Genomic DNA, 24,397 nt, shown 5'->3' with positions numbered 1-24,397 from the left:
CTCTTCTGTTTTTTAGACTGGTTTGAGAAGAATAGGTTTTTTTGTTTTGTTTTTTTAAGATTTTATTTGACAGAAAGAGAGAGAGCACAAGCAGTGGGAGTGGCAGGCAGAGGTAAAGGAAGAAGCATACTCCCTGCTGAGCAGGGGGAGCCTGATGTGGGCCTCAATCCCAGGACCCAGGGATCATGACCTGAGCCAAAGGTAGTCAATTAACCCACTGAGCCACCGATACACCTGAGAAGAGTAGGTCTTAACCCTTCAAATATTTGGTAGAGTTCACCTGTAAAGATGTCTGGTCTTGGCCTTTTGTTTGTTGGGAGTTTTTTGACTACTGATTCAATTTCATTGTTGGGAATTGGTCTGTTCAAATTTTCTATTTCTTCCTGATTCAGTTTCAGGAGGTTATATTTACAGGAGTTTATCCATTTCGTCTATGTTATCCAATTTGTTGGCATATGATTTTTCATAATCTCTTATAATCCTTTGTATTTTTGTGGTTTCAGTTGTTATTTCTCCTCTTTCATTTCTGATTTTGTTTGAATCCTCTTTTTTTTTTTTTCCTGTTGATGAGTCTGGCTAAACATTTATCAATTTTGTTGATATTTTCAAAGAACCAGCTCCTGGTTTTATTGATGTGTTCTATTGTTTTGTTTTTAGCTTCTATTTTGTTTCTGCTCTAATCTTTATTATTTTCTTTCTTCTACTGGTTTGGGATTTTGTTTGTTCTTCTTTTTCTAGCTCCTTTAAGTATAGAGTTAAGTTGTTTGACATTTTTTCTTTCTTCCTGAGGTAGGCTTGTATTGCTATAAACTTCTTAGAATAGCTTTTGCTTCATCCCAAACATTTTGGACCATTGTGTTTTTATTTTCATTTGTCTCCATGTATTTTGATTTCCTCTTTGAAAGACAAATACCATATGATTTCACTTATATGTGGAATTTTAAAATGAAACAAAAAAAGAGACCTACCAAAAAACAGACTCTTAACTATAAAGAACAAACTGATGGTTACCAGAGAGGAGGTGGGGTGGGGAATGGGTGAAGTAGGTGAAGGGGATTAAGAGTACAATTACCACAACGAGCACTGAGTAATGCAGAGAACTACTGAATCACTACATTATTCATATTAGTTTCAATATAACATTGTTAACTATATTAGAATTAAAATTTTAAAAAATACATGTAATTGATATAAAACTGTCATAAATAAATATACCACAAACAGAAGAAAAAAAAACTACTCTGAGATATGAATTCATACTTACTAGAATAACTAGAATTAAAAAGACTAGTGATGCCAAGTTTAATTTATGATACAGAAAAAAAGACTTAGGTGAAAAATTGTACAATCACTTTGGAAAATAGTATGGCAGTTTCTTGTGAAGTTAGTTATACATTTCTTATATAGCCTATATTTTATTCTTAGATACTTAAGAGAAATTAAAATTTACAAACAATTCATAAAAAATTATTCATAGCAATTTTATTCATAATCGTTAAGAATGAGAGAGAGCTCAAATGTCAGTAAATAGAAACACAAATTGTGGGATATTCATACAACAGAATATACTCAGCAATAACAAAGGACAAACTACTGATACATGCAATAACATGGATAAATCTCAAAAACAATCCCAATTATAATCCCCATATATTCATCATGTAATAGGGCCTACCAATATGTAAGGTATGCAGCACCAATCTGAAAAATTTTAATTCATTCATGTATTATCAAGTACTTTCCATCATATCAACTACAAAAATTTTGTTTACATGGTTACTGTGACACAAAGTCTCTTGGTATATTTTCTTCTGTCTACCTCATAAGTCACATCAATTATTGATTCTTCTTCATATCATGCACCACCCACTTCCTCTTTGACTCTGTTCTCACCCACTGTGTATCTTAGGAAACTTCTCACAGTATGAATTTGGAAGTCAAACACTTCCTATTCTGTCCTGTTTCACCAAGTCCAAAGGGAAGCACCCAAATTAGCCAAGATGCTCATTTCCCACCAACGCTGACAAAGGTGTCTGCCACTGAGAGATGGCTCAGCTACCCAGGTGGGAAATATTGCTGCAGAGCAGACAGCTGCTCTCAATGCCAGAACAAACAGGTGCAGATTTTATTGAAGCAACAGAAGTGAAATAAACAAAACAAAATAGAATTCCACTCAGAAATGCAGATTTCCCAGAGTAAAAGCAGGGAAGTGGACTTTCAGAGTAAATAACGAAATGCCTTTTCCTGATCCAGCTTAAAGTCATGACACCTGTTCTTCATGATACTCTATGGACTTAGAGCTCTTATGGCTATCTCAGTCCTATAACAGTTTCATCAACATGGGGTTCTCTTCTGAGAACAGAAATGAGCTTAAATAGAAAGAGGTACAGTTAAAACATATTCATTATTTTGGAATAGAGAGATGATGTGGTAAACTCAGGGAAAAAATGGCCACAGCATTTTACAGTATCTCTTATCAAGTAAGAAAATCTTTATCTTTACTCCTTTAATCTAGACTTGGCATCGTGGCTTGCTTTAGATAGAGAAACATTAGCAGGCATGATGCAAGCAAATCTTGAAAAGTGCTTGTATACTGGGATTGTTTTTGGAACCCAGTTGCCATGTGAAAAAGGTTGAGTTAGCCTGATAAATGCATGTAGCATATTCACCCCAGCCAATAGTCAGACATGGATAATGCCATCCAGGATCAACTCATATGATTCACAAGCTAATTGCAGTGGATTGAGAGAACCCAGGCAAAATAAATAGAATAGCTCAACCAAGCCCAGTCCAAATTGTTTACTCACTGAGTCAGGAACTAATAAATTATATTTGTTGTGTTTGTTACACAGTAACATTTGACTGATACAGATGGCATAGCCAGCTTAAAGCTGCAAAGAGATTAAAGTGAGATGGACCACATTCTGCTGAGTTCTGAGTCATCCTCCAGATCTTATTTCTTGCCAGAGCAGTGACCTGATTCCTCCGGACATTTGGTCTTATTCTAACTCCAGAGGGTTGAAGACAAAAGCAGTCTGTAATACTGTTGAATATCGTGCACCATATCAAAGAAAATAGATGTTAGATTTTTTTCACCTTTCAGTTTATGTTGGCATGTTGTGTACATATCCCCAGCTCTGATCTCAAAGCAGGCATTTGAGGAGAGTGAATCTGTGAATAACAGAATGCTAAAAATCTATGTACCTTTCATGCAATATGCCGAGAGCCCACCCATATTTAATTATAACTGAAAATAATTGCATATTCTTGCCAAAGAACTCATTTAAAAACCAGGTAGAGAAATCTGCCAATGGTGGGGAGATACTATAGAAAATAGAAAATTCTAGACAGTAGGGAAGGAAAATTGAAGCCATAACCAAGTCAGGTGCTCCAGAACAGTGCCCCTCACTCTCTAATGTTTTCAGCCACCCTGGGATCGTGTTAAAATGCAGATTCAGTGTATCTGGGGTCTGGTCTAAGAGTTTGCATTTTTAACAAGCTCCTAGAGAATCCCATTCCTGCTGTTCTATACGTCATACTTTGTGTAGCAAAGCACTAGGATCTTTCCTGGTGTTTGAGCAGCTTACATGACTTTGACAAAATTTATAAGTAAGTAATTAGACATTCATCATTGGATATTGAAAGTAATATTATATTGGAAAATATACTTAAGTGCATAAACCCCCACCAAATACAAGACTCAACGAGAGCTCCTGATTTCATTTTTCTGTAAGTGACTTCAGAATGAGAATTTTCTTATTTCGGGGCTTATTCCTGTTAAAATCTAATTTTCAATGCTACTTCTCTGGAAATGTTGATAACGATGAAATAGTACCTGTGTATTATGGGCAGAGGTTTTTATTTTATTTTTACTTTAATTAATACCTCAAGCATGTTTTTCTCCTTAAGATTTATTAGATAAGAGTTGATATTTTGGGAGAAAAAAATATTTCTGGTGTTTAAATATGAAGTTTACCTGTATATCTAACACCTCTGGAAGCACCTCGGGTCAAAGTTTATCAATTTAAAATCTGTAATACATAGAATTTTTTCCTACTTTGCTAACATCTGTTTAATTTAGGATAAATAATTTGCTAAATTTAAACTCACAGTTTTCTATATTGTTTTAACTACCTTGTCAGGAGGCTACTAAAATCGAAACATTTGATTGTTATTGGTCTTCCATTTTTTTCTTGGAGGCTTTCTAAAGAAGCCCCAATAATTTCCTAGAAATATTACTATAAAAAAAATCCTTGCTTGTATGCTAAGAAGTACCATAGAAAAGACGACCCCCATTCATAGACTTTGAATATGTGAAAATAAACATTACGTGTCAAACTTTCCACTGCCTACCTGTGAGATCATGAACAGTTTAGCTTAGCCTTTCTTAAATTTGAATTTTCTCATTTGTAAAAAGGGATAGTATCCTAGAAAAGTTAGTTCTAGGCAATGCACCATGTATAAAGGCTAAATATATGAATAGGTACAACTTTTAAATTTGTAGTTAAGTGGGGATGTAGATGTGTAAAGAAAAAAATTATAACAGTGTTATTTGGTTCTAAAGCTATGGCAAAACATTATAGACTGCGTACCTCAAACAACAAACCTTTATTTTTCCATTTTTGAGGTTGGAAAGTTCAAGATTAAGGTGTTGGCAAATTCAGTATCTGGAGAAGGGCTTCCTCCTGGTTTTCAGATGATTGTCTTCTTGCTGCATCTTCACATGGGGGAAAGAAACGGCTCTGGTTTCTTCTTCTGGTAAGAGCACAAAATTCATCATGGGGGCTCTGCCCTCATGACCTCATCTGAAACAATTTCCTCCCAAAGACTTCATCTCTAAACACCAATACACTGGGAATTATTTCTTCAGTATATAAACATTGAGGAGAAACATGTCTATAGCAAAAGTTAAAATGCGGCAGTAATGTGTCCGGTATTATCAGAGCACAGAAGAAATATAAACCAGCCTAGAGTTAGGAGAAAAATGCTGTGATGGTTAATTTTTTGTGTGAACCTGACTTGGCTCAGGATGCCCAGAAAGCTGGTAAAACATTATTTTTGGGTGTATCTGTGAAGATGTTTATGGAAGATATTAACATTTAATCTATAGACTAAGCGAAGAAGATCATTTAGCCTGCAGATCACATGGAGGAAACATATTACTATTCTTAGTTTACAGATGAGGAAGCTGAGATCTCATAAGTAAGTGGAGATTATCATATGACCAGTAGAGCCAGAGTTTGAAATCAGACCCTTTAACTCTAAAGTCCAAAAACTAGTCTAGTCCAATATACTTTAAGTGCAAGACACAAATTTCTCTCATCTATATGCAAAGAAATATAAGTAGGTGTACATTTCTGGAATATAAATATAAGTCAGAGACCCAACATGGGAGAACCTAAATATATAAAATGATAAATAACAAACATAGAGGAACTAATTGGTAATAATACAATAATAGTAGGGGACTTTAATACCCCACTTACATCAATGGACAGATCATCTAAGCAGAAAATAAACAAGGAAACAAGAGCTTTGAATGGCACATTGGACCAGATGGACCTAACAGATATATTCAAATATTATCTCCTAAAACAGCAGAATACACATTCTTTTCAAGTACACATGGAACATTCTCCAGAGTAGATCACATGTTAGGTCACAAAACAGGCTTCAGCAAATACAAAGAGATTTAAGCCACACCGTGCAGTTTTTTGGACAACACTATAAAACTGGAAGTCAACCGCAAGAAAAAATTTGGAAAGACCAAAAATACATGGGGCTTAAATAACATGCTACTAAACAATGAATGGGTCAACAAGGAGATCAAAGAAGGCATTTTAAAAATACATAGAGGCAAATGAAAATGAAAGCACAATGGTCCAAAACCTTGGACCTAAGTGGTCCTAAAAGGGAAGTATATAGCAATACAGGCCTACCACAAAAAGAAAAAATCTCAGGTAAACAACCAAACCTTCCACCTAAAGGAAACAGAAAAAGAACAACAAAACTTAAAGCCAGTGGAAGGAAGGACATCATGAAGATTAGAGCAGAAATACATGACACAGAAACTAAGAAAATAGTAGAACAATGAAACCAGAAGCTGGTTCTTTGAAAAAATTAATAAAATTGATAAACCCCTAGTCAGACTTATCAAAAAGAGAAAGGATCCAAATAAATAAAATCACAAATGAGAGAGGAGACATAACAACCAATACCACAGAAATACAAACAATTATAAGAGAATATTATGAAACACTATATGCCAACCAATTGGGCAATATAGAAGAACGGATAAATTCATAGAAATGTGGAAATTACCAAAATAAAACAGGAAGAAATAGAAAACTTGAACAGACTGATAACCAGCAAAGAAATTAAATCAGTAATTAAAAAACCCTCAACAAATAAAAGTCAGGACCAGAAAGCTTCACAGAATTCTACAAAATATTAAACTATTTGTTTCAAGCTGTTTCAAAAGATAGAAAGGGGAGAAAAACTTCCAAATTCATTCTATGAAGTCAGCATTATCCTGATACCAAAACCAGACAATGACACTACAAAAAAAGAAAATTCAAGACAATATCCCTGAAGAACATAGATGCAAAAATCCTCGATAAAATACTAGCAAACCAAATTCAACAATGTATTTTTAAAAAATTCATCATGATTGAGTGGGATTTATTCCTGGGATGAAAGGGTGGTTCAATATTCACAAATCAATCAACATCATACATCACATCAATAAGAGAAAGGATAAGAAACCTATGATCATTTCAATAGATACAGAAAAAACACTTGACAAAGTACAACATCCATTCATGATAAAAGCCCTCAACAAAGTAAGTTGAGAGAGAACATACCTCAACCTAAATAAAGACCATATATGAAAAACCCACAGCCAACATCATACTCAACAGAGCTTTTCCTCTACAGTCAGGAACAAGACATGGATGTCCACTCTTACCAATTTTATTCAACCTAGTACTGGAAGTCCAAGCCACAGCAGTCAGAAAACAAAAAGAAATAAAAGCATCCGAATCAGCAAGGAAGAAATAAAAGTTTCCCTATTTACAGATGACATGATACTATATATAGAAAACCCAAAAGACTCCACCAAAAAACTGCTAGAACTAATACATGATTCCAGTAAGGTCACAGGATACAAAATGAACATAAGGAAATCTGTTGTATTTATGTATACCAGTAATGAGCAGAAGAAAGAAAAATTAAAGAATCACTCCCATTTACAATTGCACCAAAAACCATAAGATACCTAGAATAAACCTAGTCAAAGAGGTGAAAGACCTGTACTCTGAAAACTGCAAAACACTGATGAAAGAAATTGAAGATGACATAAAGTAATGGAAAGACATTCCGTGTTCATTGGAAGAACAAATACTGTTAAAATGTCTCTACTACCCAAAGCAATCTACACATTTAATGCAATCCCTATCAAAACACCAAAGGCATTTTTCACAGAGCTGGAACAAACAATCCTAAAATTTGTATGAAACCACAAAAGATCCCAAATAGCCAAAGCAACCTTGAAAAAGAAAAAACAAAAACAAAGCAGGAGAAATCGCAATCCCAGGCATCAAGTTATACCACGAAGCTGTAGTGATCAAAACGGTAGGATACTGGCACAAAAAGAGACACAAAGATCAATGAACAGAAAACCCAGAAATGGACCCACAACTATGTGGTCAAGTGATCTTCAACAAGGCAAGAAAGAATATTCAGTGGAAAAACTGGCAGTCTCTTCTACAAATGGTATTGGGAAAACTGGACAGCAACACACAAAAGAATTACTTTGTTCCATCATACACAGAAGTAAATTCAACATGGATGAAAGACCTAAATGTGAGACCTGAAATTATAAAAATCCTAAAAGAGAACACAGGCAGTAACTTCTTTGACATTAGCCATAGCAACTTCTTCCTAGATATATATCCTGAGGCAAGGGAAACAAAATGTAAAATAAACTATTGGGACCACATCAAAATAAAAAGTGTCTGCATAGTGAAGGAATCAACAAAACCAAAGGCAACCTATGGAATGGGAGAAGAGATTTGCCAGTAACATATCTGATAAAGTGTTAGTATCCAAAATATATAAAGAACTTACAGAACTCAACACCTAAAAAAACAAATAATTCAGTTAAAAAAGACACGAATAGATATTTTTCCAAAGAAGACATACAAATGGCCAAAAATACGTGAAAAGATAATCAACATTACTTATCATCAGGAAAAGGTAAATAAAAACTACAATGAGATATCCCCTCACACCAGTCAGAATGGCTAAAAATCAACAACACAAGAAACAACATGTGTTGGTAAGGATGTGGAGAAAGGAGAACCCTCTTACACTGTTGGTGAGAATACTAACTTGTGCAGCAACTCTGAAAACAGCATGGAGGTTCCTCAAAAATTTAAAAATAGAATTACCCTGGGGTGCCTGGGTGGCTCAGCTGTTAAGCCTCTGCCTTCAGCTCAGGTCATGATCTCAGGGTCCTGGGATCAAGCCCCGCATCAGGCTCCCTGTTCGGCTGGAAGCCTACTTCTCCCTCTCACACTCCCCTTGCTTGTGTCCCCTCTCTTGCTGTCTCTCTCTGTCAAATAAATAAATAAAATCTTAAAAAAAAAATGGAATTACCATAAGATCCAGCAAAAGCACTAGATGTCTACCCAATGTATACAAAATACTAATTCAAGGGCATACATGCACCCCAATGTTTATAGCAGCATTATCTACAATAGCTAAATTACGGAAACAGCCCAAGTGTCTATGGACTGATCAGTGGATAAGGAAAATAAGAAATATTCCATTGTGTGTGTATGTGTGTGTATATATACACACACATACGCACACACCCAACTATAAAAAAGAATGAATCTTGCCATTTGCAACATGGATGGAGCTAATAGTATTATGCTAAGCAAAATAAGTCAGTCAGAGAAAAACAAATACCATGTGATTTCACTTATATGTAGAATTTAAGAAACAAAACAGAGAGCAAAGGGGGAAAAAAAGAGAGAGGCAAACTAAGAACCAGATTTTTAACTGTAGAAAACAACCTGATGGTTACCAGAGGGGAGGTGGATGGTAGGAGGGGATGGGTGACACAGGTGATGGGGATTAAAGAGTGTACTTGTGATGAGCACTGGGTGATGTATGGAAGTGTTCAATCACTATATTATACACTACATATTAGCTGGAATTTAAATACAAATATATATATATATATATGGAATTTAAATACAAACATATATATATATAAATACAAACATACATACATATATATATATATATATATATATATATATATATATATATATATGTCATAAAGTATGTCAGAAAGTAGTGAAAGTTGAATCCAGAGACTTAAGCAATGGTTGCAAGATGGAGAACACTGGTGTCACATTAAGGAGTTAGAATTTGTCCTTGAAGCAATGAAGGCCCCTTGAAGGATGATATTCAAGAGGAAGATGAGGACGGATTTTTGTATTAGGCTGATTGATTCCTTTGGCAGCCAGAGAGATAATATCTTTGAGAGGCAAAAAAACAAAACAAAACAAAAACAACAACAACAACAACAAAAAAAAAAACCTGGAAACTTCAGCAGTATTCAAAGGAGTGATTATGAGAGCAGTAGGGTTAAAGAAGGATGGAAGAAAATGATACGAGAAATGTTTGTGATATGAAATTGGGAAATCTTAATGCTAGGATGAAAGAATGATGAAAATGGAGGAGAAAGGATAACTAATGCCATTCTGCTTTGTAGCCTCATTGATTAGGTAGATGGCCAGTGCCATTAATAAGATAGAGAGCAACAGGTTCAAGAGTTCAATTTTTGATGTGTTGAATTTGAGGCGGGAAGATGTTCAGCAGGCATTAACCAGGGTTAGGAACCACACCTCTCTATGCTTTCTTGCAACTGCAGTCTTTCCCAATGTAAATGTATAGTGATCACGGTCATCTTTCCTAAAGTATACCAATCACACAATAATAAATTGAAGGAAAATATCAACAGGAAACAGCATCAACCTTACAGAAAATTTAAAAAGTGCATGTCCTATATGTCAACATAAGAACATTTTCTTATTCCTAACTTTCCGTAACACTTCTCTTCTCCATAATTCTTTCAGGAATTACCAACAAGCTTCCTCTATGTCTTCAACTGGTTCTTACAAGCCCCTGGTCCTAGAATAGTACATCAATGTACTTGATGTTATCTTAATATCCCCTCATCTTAAGTTTCATTCAGTCCTTAATGAAATATTTTCTGCTCATTTGGTTTTATTATTATTTCAGTGATAGAGTAAGAACTGTTGTGTTCTGCTTTTTCCCATTTTTCAGTACTATTCCATCTTCCCACAAGCAATACACCCAACCTATGTTTGCTCCTCTTCTCAGTTAAAACATGAGTTCAAAATACCTTATTTGTATCATACTAATAAAAATGTCAAATTCTTCTGCCTTTTGCCATCTAGATACTTTTTATTCAAGCCCCTCCCATATTTTAAAGTTATATTTGACTCCTTCCAACTTTGGGTTATATACTTTTTTTTAAAAAAGATTTCATTTATTTATTAGACAGAGATAGAGACAGCCAGCGAGAGAGGGAACACAAGCAGGGGGAGTGGGAGAGGAAGAAGCAGACTCATAGCAGAGGAGCCTGATGTGGGGCTCGATCCCATAACGCGGGGATCACACCCTGAGCCGAAGGCAGACGCTTAACCGCTGTGCCACCCAGGCGCCCCTGGGTTATATACTTTTTAAAAGATCTAATTTCCCTTTTCATTAGACTGTATACTTACGTTAATAAGACAATTTTATCAAACTTCTAAATACAGCTGAACCCATTCCCTTTTTGTGATTCCTCTCATCAGAGCATACTTATGCTTTTATACTTTATATTTCCACAGTGTATTTTTAGGAAGATGATAATATCTTCTGCAATGATTAAATAGTTTCTTCTTTGCTACATGTTTCTCCAAAATAACACAACTTTTTTCTAAGGGCTGCATCACATCTACATTTCTATTTATTTTGTCCTTGGTTGTCACAATTACCCCCAAACAGCTATTTTCTCAATGTTCCTATTATTTTTCAGAAATTAAGCATTTATCAAATCCTTTTTTAGTAGAATGATACATACAACATATGCTTAAGTCCTTCATTCCTACTATCCCTCACTTGTGTGATGCTGTCTTTGCAATCCTTATTAGAAAAGCCTTGAACTTATCACCCATCTGATCAAGCAGACTATAAATCACTTCCTTAACAATGCCATCTTTGTGTCATTCTTTTCATCATGTGTCATGAGTGTGTGTCTGTGTATCAGCCATATTACTCTTAGGTGCTCAGAATTCCAAACAGGATTATGACAAAATTACTTGAATTTCTGGCCATGATCTCTCATTTTATCTCTTTAGTAATATCTTATTTTCTCTGGTTTTCTGATTTTCTGAACCACTCTAAAAAAATTTCCATTTGAAGAAGGGAAAAAAAATCCTGTGCATTGATTTGTATTTATTCATAATTATTTCAGTCATTCATGGCGAGTCATAATACCTTTTCATGCGTCTATCACTGGCTTCCTAACATGTCTTTTCTTTCTTAATTTCCCACTTCTCTCCACTCTGAACCTTTTGTCCAATCTGTAAGACCTCACACTGATAGCATGATAGCATAAACATTCATACCAGTGACACATAGCCCATACTGCCTTGTATTTTATCTTATGTCTCCTAACTGAGTCAGAGTTCTAAGGTAGAATACATCTTAGTTTTTGCTTGAGTACCCTTAGCAGTACCCACTACAGATTCCAGGTGCTTTGTAATTATAAACCAAATGAATAAATAAATCTGTAACAATAGCCCTAACTTTTCCTGTCCAACTATCAAACTGATTGTATTAGAAGTGAAAAAAACAGCCGGTCACTTTATAGTGGTCCCTTACTAATTCACATGCACTAAATACAGAAAATAGCAATCAGAACAATTGATTGAAAGAACCGAACTGGACTCCATTACTGTGCTTTAAAGTAAAATATCAAGCATAAATTTAAATTGTTTCCTGTATTGAACGTCAACACAAATCCAGACAGACGTAATCATGTTAACATCTTCAACATATCTACAGTCAGATACAGAGAACTGCTTGAGTCACTTACTTCAGTCAATACTTAAATAGGAAACTGACTCCTTAAAATGTACTCCTTCAATTTTCTATTTGCATAATTAAAGCTATGGAAGAAACTCATTTGCACAGTTTGTTTTCCCAAGATAAGTAGTTACCATGACAATGGTTATTGTTTGAGGATGATCAGGATATTAGTATGAGTATTATTCAGTGCAGAATTATCAGAGAATGATCCTACTCAATTAAGTCAGTACATCTAAAAAAAAATATGTAACCATTCTGAGCTTTTCTTAAATGAGATTTTTAAAATTACATTTTAGGAAAGATAGATTTTTTTCCCAAAAAGCACACTAGTAATTTATTCAAATGTCACAAACAGCAGCTTAGATCAGGTGATGCAGAAGCTCTTTTCCCTATGGAAGGACAATCGATGTCTTCTGTTCATGATAATTACCTGCTGTGACAGTGTCACAAAAAGAACATTTCAACAGAAACTGCATCACCAAGAATAATTCAGGCTTAGAATTATGATTACAGGATTAGGAATGTGTTTCTTTTTTCCATAAATAATTGTATAAAATGAAGTATATAGTATGTAGCAGGTAATAGGATTTAAAACACCACCACCAACAGCCTAGGGATTTGCAAACTTTGTTTTGATATTATACTTCTTTGCTACTTTGAGCACATTATATAGAAGCTGAACCTGAAACATTTTCCCTCTAACGAGAAGAATAATTCTTAACCTGTTCCACAGATGTTTGTGCTACCTGCAACATATGCTTAAAATTGTCAATAACCACATCTTCTCTCACATCTATGTCACTAATTATATCTTCTTTTATCAATGGGTAAGGCTGCCATATATAGTTACTCAGGATGTGTCCACTTAAAATTACCAAATGAAATATACACATAGAAACAATGTGGTATCCCTACAATTTGGCTACCTCTGTACCACTGAGGTTTGTTATCAGTTATATGAGATTTTTATTTACTGGGATAGAAAATTTTGTCAAAATGAAAAAGAATATTGAATTTTAACTTATTTGTTCTTTGAAATGGTTAAAATCTCCAGGAGACATTTTTCTACTATTTTCTGAGTGTTTTGCGTTATTTCTACATTTCAAGATAGCTGGTTATCTAGTTGCATTCCTTTTGAATTAATTATACTTTTTGAGTCTAAATAATTTAAAGCAAAAGTAGAAGAAAATCTGAATCATTACTTTCAGATTGTGAATATACATATTTCTGATACAAAATAAAAAGAAAATGTCCACCAACTTTCAAAAGTAAAAATTCTTTTCATTTCTTTTTGGTAGGTTTGACTGCTCTCTGCCGCCACCTAACATCATCCCAAATGGACTGGCCGTGCCTCTTTCTACAGTAAGGGACACTTCTGTGGAAAATCAGAGCCTTTGTCCCACCTTTAACTGTTTCGAATCGAACGGCTTTGCTATGACTTTCACATCACCCATTCTAAAGAAACCTAAAGCACTAGTTAAAAAATAACTTTCCTTTTTGAAAATGAGATACCAGCTTTGCCTCAAGATAGAAACAAGTTTTTTTTTTTTAATGATAGTATTCAAGTCTAAAAAATTTGCATTAGAAAGGTCAGGCCATATATTTCCTTTTTTTTAATTTTTATTTTTTTTATTATGTTAGTCACCATACAGTACATCCCTAGTTTTTGATGTAAAGTTCCATGATTCATTACTTGCGTATAACACCCAGTGCACCATGCAATACGTGCCCTCCTTACTACCCATCACCAGCCTATCCCACACCCTCCCCCCCACCCCGAAGCCCTCAGTTTGTTTCCCAGAGTCCATAGTCTCTTGTGGTTCCATATATTTCAAATAGAAATAAAGCTTGCTCATTTTAAAAAAGTAATTGGTAAATGGGTATCAAGAGTCTTAAAAATATTTTTTCCTAATAATTCCATATTTAAGAATCTCTCTCCCATACTTAAGAATTCCATTATTAAGAATCCCTTACATCTCTCTTAGGGAAATAATCCTGAAATACAAAGAGTGACCGCTACACAGAGACATTCTAACATCATCAATGTATTAGGAAGACCTAAAAGTCTTAACATTAATATATTTTAGTAATCAACTATGTTGAGTTCATGTATCAGCACACTTTCCATGTGACAGAAAACCAAACTCAAACTTACTTAAACAACAACAAAAAAATAACACCATCAACAAAAGAAACCTATCAGTTCACATGGCTAAATTCGTCAGGGATGTATCAGGAAGACCTGTAAGTACTGGGGAACAAAAACAACTTACCTGTTCAGCTTCATCCAAGTGTTTTATTCCCTTGAAGTGTCAACATGGCTCCTAGTAGTACTACAAGTATGTCCTTCAAGTCCAGCATAGGAAATTAAAGGATCTCTTGAGGCTTTTATATGGGTTCTGGAATTTATTCTTAATATACCATATTGTTTCAGTGAAGCATTCCTGAAGCAATCAAGATGGCTAGCAAAATTACCCCAACTGGCCAAACTTTGGTCATGTGCTTCCCCTGAATGAACCTCTATAAGAGAGACACATCATTTTTGTTTGTTTGATTTTGGGTTTCTCAAAGATCCATGACATTGGGAAAACATACCAACCTCATAGGAGCTAGTTTCCCATCTATCTAATGAGAAGTGTGGACCAAAGATAATTTGGATCATTTGAAAGCTTTATAACAATATCTATGATATTATCATGTTGGCTATGAACCGACTTGTGACATGAAAACATTTCCTGGGCAGGAACGAGCATTGCAGGATAAACTATAAACCTGAAGCATGTACTCTGTTACCAGCAAGTCTTGCAAAAATATCACAGTTAACTTGAAAGAATTGTGCCAAGAAGAGCAAGAACCGAGTTTTTAAAAATATTTTAAAATACTTAATCAGATTGGACCACACCACTTCTGGTGAAAGGACAATGGGGAAACCTATCAAAGCCTAAGACAGATCCAACCTATGGATGTCATTATCTTGCAATGTTATTCTTTAGGTTTGTGTAAATGGCACAATTTGTAATTCAGATAGCTTTTTGGCTAGATGTTATAATCATATCAGTTCAGATTTCCACACTTTGCCATGTAACTTGGAAACTGAGTTTTTAGATGACACCCAGTCCAAAAGATTTCTCTGTTCCTCTTGACTCCATCCTATTTCTTAAACAGGAAATGCTAAAGTTAAGATACATTGTTAAGGTCTTATCCTTTGGATACACAAGAATGAATGAGCTCTTGTACCGATGTGAAAGCTTTATACCAAGAAATATTTAAAAATTATTTTCATCATGTTAACAATCAATTTTCCCTATTATTTGTGTACACCAAATCTCAAATTTCCAAGAAATGGGGATACAGGGGTAAAGTGGGAGACAGTGGAGCAAAGAGCAAAGAAAATTAAAAAATTTAATTTTCCCTATCCTGAAATTCAGTTGCTAGTTTAATTTTTTGGTGCATAGTGTACTGTGTGTGAAATGGTACAGTTGGCACCTTTATTCCCTTTTTTTAGATTATGTGATGTTTTATATAGTTATGTATCATGATTTACCAAAAGTGGAGTCAGAGATATAAAAGGAAAATGTCTGAAGTGAAAAATTACAGCCGGTATCAAATCTACGGGGGCCCTATTTTTAGGAATGAGGGTTTCTTCACAAGCTTCTGGATGACAAATGACTCATCACACGTATACTACATATTTGGCAAATCTTTCTAGAAACTGTATGGATAATTAGAAACCCTTATTAAAAAGTCACTGTAGTTTATAAAATATTTAAAATAATTACATATGATTATGAAATTACTTCATAAAGCACAGAACAAAATCATAAAGTTCCTGCATGAGTCACTCAAGCTTAGACCCAGGTTTTTTTTTTTTTTTTTTGAGGCAAATGATTCTTATTCACTGATTATAAGTTTTGATTAAGCTGGATGAATAAAGAATGCCTTGTTAGTCTATTGGTTTTGCCAAAGACAGCTTTTTTTTTTTCCTGGCATAAAAACAAGACTAGACACAGAAGTATACAAATTTCATTCTACTGATGAGAAACATGACTAGTAGAGAAATTTAACACTTAGGAGAAGCTTTTGGTGCAATATTTATAGGAAAATTTATGCTTCTCTAGGGATATATACTTTTCACCTGCATTTAATAAGATTTTCATCATATGTGTCTATAATGTAATACAACTAATTTTATACTGACTTTTGAGTATTGACTTATCCAAATGAAGCTGGCCCCTTTGAAGCAGCCATCTTGGTACGTTACACATTGATTCCAACAATATTGCTCTTACAATGCTCCTGGGAGGAGGAAATAGGAAGAAGCAACAGGGAAAGAAAAAGTAGGAAAAAGGAAGGAAGAAAAGGTAAAGAAAAAGGGAACAAACATATTATTCCTTTATAAGAATTTGCTATATGCACCACCTCATAACAACACTGAAGCAGGTATTACTAGCTTTGTTTTAGAGATGAGAAAACTGACCAAGGGGGTTAAATAACTTCCCTTAAGTCATTTATGTCTGTTATCTGGTCACTGTATAACAAATGCTTACCCTAAAATACAGTGGCTTACAACAACCACCGTTTTATTTACTCATAGTTGTCTGGATTAGCAATTTAAGATGGGATCAGAGGGGCAGGTCTTCTGTTAACCTTGACTGGGGTTACTCATGTGGCTGCGGTCATCGGATGGCTTGTCTGGGCTGAATGGTCTAAGGTAGCTAACTCCAATGTTTGATTGGTGGGGATGGCTATTGGCCTGGCCACATTTCTGCAGCAGGGTGTCTTAATTTCTTGATATGATAGCCACATTCCAAGAGAGTAAGCTCCAATATGTAAATGCTTTTCAAGATTCTGTTTGTGTTATGTTTGCTGTAACCATATCTAGTGTAAGTATTATATATTTAAAGAGTGGTAAGAGTAAGATTCAAATCCAGGTTTTTCTGATAACAATCCTTCTGCTCCAGTGTCCCATACTATAAGTCTTTGCTGGTGTATAGTGAGATAAGCTTCCACTTTTTCAATAAATGTTGCAGAGACCAGTCAGGAAGAATAGATGTGCATGGTTTGGCAGTAGTAAAAGCCTATCTTATTAAAAATCTGCTGTTTTTAAAAATATTTTTTAATATTCCTTGTATTAGTTAGCTTTGCTATGGCAACAAACTCCAACATCTTAACAAAACATAGTTCTCAGATTGTTCTCAGAATACCATATAAAATCTAAAGGGTCAATTTATATCTCAAGGAGTCATGGTCTCCTTTAATTCATTCTAGCAATACATTTCTTCTCAAAAACTTTTTTTTGGTGTATTTTATTCTATTCATCTCCTTTGCCAGGAACCACATCAACAAACCTTTTTCTGCCTTTCCACATTTTCTAAAACTCTGCTTCCCAGTATAGGAACCATTAGTCACATACAGCTCTTGAACATTTGAAATGTGACTCGTTTAAATTGAAATGTGCTATAGATGTAAAGCATACACCTGTTTTTCAACACTGAGTACAAAAAAAATGGAACAGGTCTCAATATTTTCATATCAATTGCACATGGATACTGTATTATTTTCTACATGTTGTATTCAATAAAAATGTACTTATTAAAATTAAAGTCACTAAAGTTAAATTCATCTGTTTTTTATGTTTAAAAAATTAAACTTCAATTTTTTTTTGGACAGCACTGTTCTATCATTAAGTTTGGCTGCCTCGAGATTAACATTGTTCCTTGAGATAGCGACCCCTATGCAGTCCTTAAGACATTTTGTCCACCTGAGGGATTTTCTCGTTCCATCTTAACCCAAAGAAAGATCTTGAGTGTCTATGTCCTGAGATTGTCCTAATTTGAGGACATTTTACTGGTGGGAGATGAAAAAGCACTGCATCTTTTAACCTGCTTGACCTAGAATGTTGGAATCATCTCTCTTCTCTGTCTTCATTATTGGAAACGAGCCAATATATTCTTATAATATCTAACCAAATACGGCTAAAAACAACAAAATCATGCTATGAAAATTCTCAATATCTCTTTGCCCAAAGTCACAAGATTATTAGATGCATTTTGTGCTTCCAGCTTATTGCAGGCAATCATTTTATAAAATATTTCACCACTGCATAAGATATTGCTTTTTTTTTTCCTCGCCTCCTATATCAGTTTTCTTGCTACTTCCTGTTCTGTATTTTATGGGCTTTTTGTTTTTGTTTTTTTTTTTTTTTAGCATAATGCCTCTTCTTAAACCATTTATTTTATGGTTCATCTTTGTCATAATTGGCAACTCTTTTATCTTAGAGGCTTACAAAATAATAATTCCCCTTGCCCATGTAACATAAGAGCAATGGGTTGATTTTAGCTCTCATCCTTTCTCCTGGGCATGTTTGGACTCAATTAGATTCCATATTTCTTCTCATTCTGGAACTCAGACTGAAGGGGCAGCCACTATCTGAAAATGCTATTTTCTCATGACAAAGGGTAGGAACAAAACAGACAGAGCCAAACCATGAAAGCCCATTTCAAGCTTCTGCTTAGGTATGGTAAATGTTATTTCTACTTATATGCCATTAGCCAGGACATATGATATGACCAGGCTCAAAACCAATGCCTACAGGGAAAGAAGGAAAGGGTGGAGATGAAATAAATCTTTATGAACTTATAATTCAATCTGCCACCTTACTCTTTCAGAATTACCTCCAAAACCAATTTTCATGCAACAAAAGAAAATCAATATTCTTCAAATGCACCAAATATTCATCCCTAAACTAGTGTTCCCTGACTTAATCAATCTCTTAATTCATCTGGGAAGAATTTATCAACTGAAAAAATAAAATGTAACTTTAACAGATGAAGATTTGCTGTCAATGACAATATTTCAAAGTATGTACCATAGACTGTGAGGCCAAGCCCCCAACCAAAAAACAAAGTATATCTAATGCATTTTGAGCATTAGTGATACCATGGTAAAGAACAACAACAACAAAAAAAAGTTCTCTAAAAAAGTTCAGCTTAATTACAACAGTCACCATTTTGCATACATCCAGTTAACACAGACTTTTCATTTCCCAGTCTACTTCCTTTCTCTTTGACATCTACCTATTAATAAAATGAAACCATCCCAATCTGAAACTCAGATAATTCAAGGTAATTTTAATGATCTCACAATAAGATTTCTGTCATCCTTTGGAAAGAATGAAGAATATTCTTGTTTTTCTGAAAAAAAAAATATTTTTCCTAGAAATGCCTGTACTACTTTAGCCTTTAAAAAAACTTCATGTATTCTTATTTTATAATTTCTAATTTAAAATATTCAAATACAAAAGTGTTCTGGTTTACACACTGACATTCTGTAATAAAAATTACTCAGATCTCAATTCAAGCCTGAGGATTTAGAAAACCAAAAATTAATCAACTCCACTAAAAAGTATTAAGTATGACATCTTACTGAAGAAGACAGACAGCTGGCAAAGAAGTTTATGAAAAGGTGCTACACATCATATATTATTAAGGAAATGCAAATTAAAACAAGATACCACTACATACCTATAAGAATGGCCAAAATCCTAAATACTGATAACACCAAATGCTGATGAGAACATGGAACAAAAGGAACACTCACACAACGCTGATGAAAATGCAAAATGGTACAACTACTTTAGAAGACAGTTTGGTGATTTCTTAAACAAGCATACTCTTTACCACACAACCCAGCAATCATGCTTCTTGGTATTTATCCGAAGGAGTTGAAAACTTACATCCACAAAAAAAAAAAAAAAAAAAAGAAAAAGAAACTTTATTTATAATTGCAAAAACTTGGAAGAAACTGATATCCTTCAGCAGATGAATGGGTAAATAAACTGGTATATCCAGATAATGAAATATTATTCAGTGCTAAATAAAATGAGCTATCAAGCCATGAAAAGACATCAAGGAAATTTAAATGCATTTACTAAGTGAAAGGAAGTCAATCTGAAAAGACTACACATGCTGTGATTTCAACTATCCAACACTCTAGAATAGACAAAATTAAAAGACAATAAAAATATTAGTTGTTGGCGGGGTGTAGTAGGGGGTTGGAGACAAATAGGCAAAGCAGAGAGGATTTTTAGGTCAGTGAAAATACTCTATATATTATAATGATGGATATATGTCATTACATATTTGTCCAAACCCATAGAGTGTACAGCACCAAGAAGGTAAGTTACCTTAAAGTAATTTATGAGTGATTATGACGTGTCAAAAAAAAAAAAAAGGACCATTCTGATAAGTGATGTTGATCGTGGGGAATGCTGTTCATGTGTGGGAGTGGGAGCATATGGGAAATCTCTGCACCTCCCTCCCAATCCTGCTATAATTCTAAAATTGCTCTAAAAATAGTCTTATTAAAATATGTTAATATTTTCATTAATTTTAAATCTGTGGACGGCTAAATGCTGGTTAATATTTATCATTTATTGAGCTCTTATTATCTGCTAGGCATTTCCTAAGGCATTTAGATGAATTCATTCATGCAATTCCTATAACAATCCTCATCTCCAAATGCTTGGTTAGATTATAAAATTTATTCAAATCCAATGGAGAAAATAGAAATTATACAAATCCTGAAAGAATAAAATCAACAACCAAAATTTTACCACCTAGAAATCTCAACTGTTAATGTATTAGATTATATTGAGCTTTCCCTTAAGTTTCACCCTTAACATGATTTAGGCCTTTTCTTACTGTGAGATCAGGCATTTTTTTTTCTATTTGATTACATCATTTTTGCTTTATTTACCACTTAACTACATGTTATGTATTGAATGTTTGTGTCTCCTGAAAATTTGTATGTTGAACCCCTAGCCCCCAGCATGACTATATTTGGAGATAGGGCTTGTGAAGATATGATAAAAGGTAAATGAAGTCTAAAGGTGAGACCTTCATTTAATAGGGCTGATGTCCTTAGAAGAAAAGGAGACACCAGAGCATCTACCCACCATCTAAGGACACAGTGAGAAGGTGGTTCTACAAGCCAGGAAGAGAGCTCATACCAGAAATGGAATTGGCCTGCCCCTTGATCTTCAACTTTCCAGACTCAAGAACTATGAGAAATAAATCTCTGTTGTTTAAGCCACCCAGGCTGTGGCATTTTGTTAAGACAGCCTAAAGCAGAATAATACACTAGATTTGTTATTTATTTTTATGATTAGCCATTTTTTCATAGCATCATTCATGCAATAAGCCTTCCATTCCTCCATGGATTTGGTTTGCCAACTTTTTAAGGTAACATAGTTTCATATATAATAAAATGCACTCCACATTGTTGAATTTATTTCTGCATCAAATACACCCCAATTTAATTATGATAACTTTTGTTAACATATTGTGAAGTCTACTTCTATAAGCCTCTTCCATCATTCCCCCATTATTCCTGTTTTCCAAGTATTTTCAGTATATTCTCCCAAACTACAGAATATTGTCATTAATTATAATTGGTGTTAATTTCAAATCACAAGTAATTATACAGTAAATAAAAAATTTTAAATAAATATTGAGTTTTTCCATTCAGGAATAGAGCATTTCTGGATTTAAGGTCTTATTTGTTTTCTGAATCATATTAAGTTCTGAAGTTTTCTTCATCTCATCCAATATCTTTCTTAAATTTTATTCTTTGTAATTTTTATTTTGGCTACTATTGAATAAGAGCACCTCCCTCCAAAAATCCAGTTTAATATTCTATCAGCAGCCTACGAAGATTTAAATAGCTGCTGGGATTGGAAACTTCATTTTTACATGGAATCTTTTCTGTGCTTGTTAAACTTGCTATTCCAAGGGACTCTATTTTGTTTGGCCTCTAATATTCATAAATAGTATAGCTGTATATATCCTTTTTCTTGCCGTTACCTCTGTCAATTTTGGAGAAGAAATCTAGACAATAATCAAAGTGAATCTGAGAAAGGGAGAAAGTCCTATAGTTATAGCAATGATATAATTTATCATTTAAAGTGAGACACTTACAACAAGAGTGACAACGTTACTAAAAATTATCCTAAAACAACTAACATAAAGCAAGACTATGCCAGGCAAACCAGAATGAACCTACCTATAGGCCAGTGGCTCTCTCATATGTGCACTAATCTTATCCTTGAACCTCTCAGCCCAGGCACTTCTTAATGATGGTGACTTATAGAGAACTTAAAGTAGCATCTACCCATGGGGTTGGTGTCTTGCTTTCCCTTAGGTCTAGTTCTTACCTTTCCCCTGCTACTGAACTTCAGATTTCCGCATCACCTGGCTTCTGTCTGCATTAGACTGCTGGAAGCTGCAGGCAAAGCAAGTTAAGGGCAGAAAAAGGGGGTCTTTCGGGGTATTTCTACTCTTCCCTCTCAGCCTCAGGTGGCAACTCTGGCAGGGATTGCATTTAATAAATGGTTCCAGTTCCTTCCAGATGGACCTGTTCCCATCTATCCTTTGTCAGTGTCCTTTGGTATGACTGACACAGTGCGATGTTATCAGAAGAGGAAGATGCTACCTTTGGAACAGGACCTCAATTACATTAAAGTTATGAAAAACAAAGTATCTTCCTCCAAGTATTTTATTTAACATGAATAATCTAGGTTTTTTATGGAAGAATTTAAAACACAAATAAGCAAAAGGAGTATCAGAGAGTATACATGCTTTTCTGTATTATTTCTCGCATCATAATTGAAGCATCCTTTTCCATCTAAAGATAGCAGATATAACATCATTTTGAATGTCTGCAAACTATTTCACTGAAGGATGATTCATATATTTGACAATATATTAATGCCCCTATTAGAACACTTAATTTTTCCCTTTTCTCCCCATTTTAAAGAATACTATGATAAATGTATGCTATAATAAATGTGCTATTGTGTATCTGTAAAATTATCTATGGCAAATTATTGAGAGTAGACTTTTAACTCACATTGCTAAATTAGTCTCCAGCAAATTTATGCCCATTTTTATTGCCACCATCAATAAATCACAGTATTCTTGTCCTCATCACTGTCAATATCATCATTTTCCTTTTTGTTGATTTAAAACATGAAAAAATGTACTCTATTGCCTTATTTTGAAATTATTTTATAACCAGTAAACTTGCTATTTACTATAAGTATGTTAATTGCCCATGTTTCCTCTTTTATGATTTGCCTATAAATGTCCTCAGAACATCATCCTCTTGTGGTATTCATGTTGCTCGTGTTTTTCTTTTATAGTTAAAATAAACTAATTTTGTGTCTTCAGTTGTCATATGTCTTATAAATATATATTATTCTGTTTGTCATTTGCCTTTCAACTATGGTTTTAGTCTTTTATGATAGAGATTTTTATTTTTGTAAGAAGAATAGTTAATGACATTTTATCTAACTTGTAGTCAACAGCTCCTCTACTTGCCATCTGTCTAAACTTGGGCAAGTTAACTGCCTGAACTCTAATGTTCTTATCTGTAAATAAAAGAAGACAATAGTGCCTATCTCACAGAGTTGTTACTGGTATTAACTGTCAAATAATATGTAAATTAGATCTCATAGGTAAATGCTATATAAAGCTTGGTACATAGTAAATCTTCAATCTATTCAAATACAGAACTTCTGCCTCATAGTTTTCTTTTTTGAGTCTAGCTCAGATTTCTCTATGTATATCCAATTTGATTTTGCCTAGTATTATGTCCTCTTACTCCAATATACATTTAATGAAGTTTTCTGTTAATTTTCTAGCAGATCTTTCTTATCTATTCATTTTTCAATTTATCCTAATTATTTATTTCACCTTTTTTTGTCCATTTTTTTTTATAATGATTTTTTATTATATTATGTGAGTCACCATACAGTACATCCCCGGTTTTCGATGTAAGCCTCGATGATTCATTAGTTGCGTATAACACCCAGTGCACCATGCAATATGTGCCCTCCTTACTACCCATCACCGGCCTATCCCATTCCCCCACCCCCCTCCCCTCTGAAGCCCTCAGTTTGTTTCTCATAGTCCATAGTCTCTCATGTTTCATTCCCCCTTCTGATTACCCCCCTTTCTTTATCCCTTTCTTCCCCTACCGATCTTCCTAGTTCTTATGTTCCATAGATGAGAGAAATCATATGATAGTTGTCTTTCTCTGCTTGACTTATTTCACTTAGTATTATCTCCTCCAGTGCCGTCCATGTTGTAGCAAATGTTGAGAACTCGTTCTTTCTGATAGCTGAGTAATATTCCATTGTATATATTGTCCTTCATTTTGTTAT

At 34.3% G+C, this 24,397-nt stretch overlaps 1 protein-coding gene across 6 annotated transcripts in view; it reads right to left on the bottom strand.

Moving 5' to 3' along the window:
• LOC148107847 (uncharacterized) overlaps positions 1 to 24,397 on the bottom strand; it is a 638,616-nt gene that overhangs the window by 192,540 nt on the left and 421,679 nt on the right. For 4 of the 6 annotated variants that reach the window (XM_087855367.1, XM_087855363.1, XM_087855364.1 and 1 more), the window contains one exon: positions 1,510 to 4,755. The exons of the other annotated variants lie outside the window; for them this stretch is intronic. Coding sequence is in view for 3 of the 4 variants with exons in the window: in XM_087855363.1 (XP_087711489.1) it covers positions 4,644 to 4,755 (112 nt within the window). In the remaining variant the exon portion in view is untranslated. Of the gene's footprint in view, positions 1 to 1,509; positions 4,756 to 24,397 lie in introns of those variants that run through there. 6 annotated transcript variants of the gene reach the window in all.

The sequence above is a fragment of the Ursus americanus genome, chromosome 24 (assembly GCF_024610735.1).
Source record: "Ursus americanus isolate L20-20 chromosome 24, mUrsAme1.1.p, whole genome shotgun sequence".
Classification (NCBI taxonomy): domain Eukaryota; kingdom Metazoa; phylum Chordata; class Mammalia; order Carnivora; family Ursidae; genus Ursus; species Ursus americanus.
Note: the sequence above shows the minus strand (reverse complement) of the source record. Positions and strands in the feature narration are given on the sequence as shown.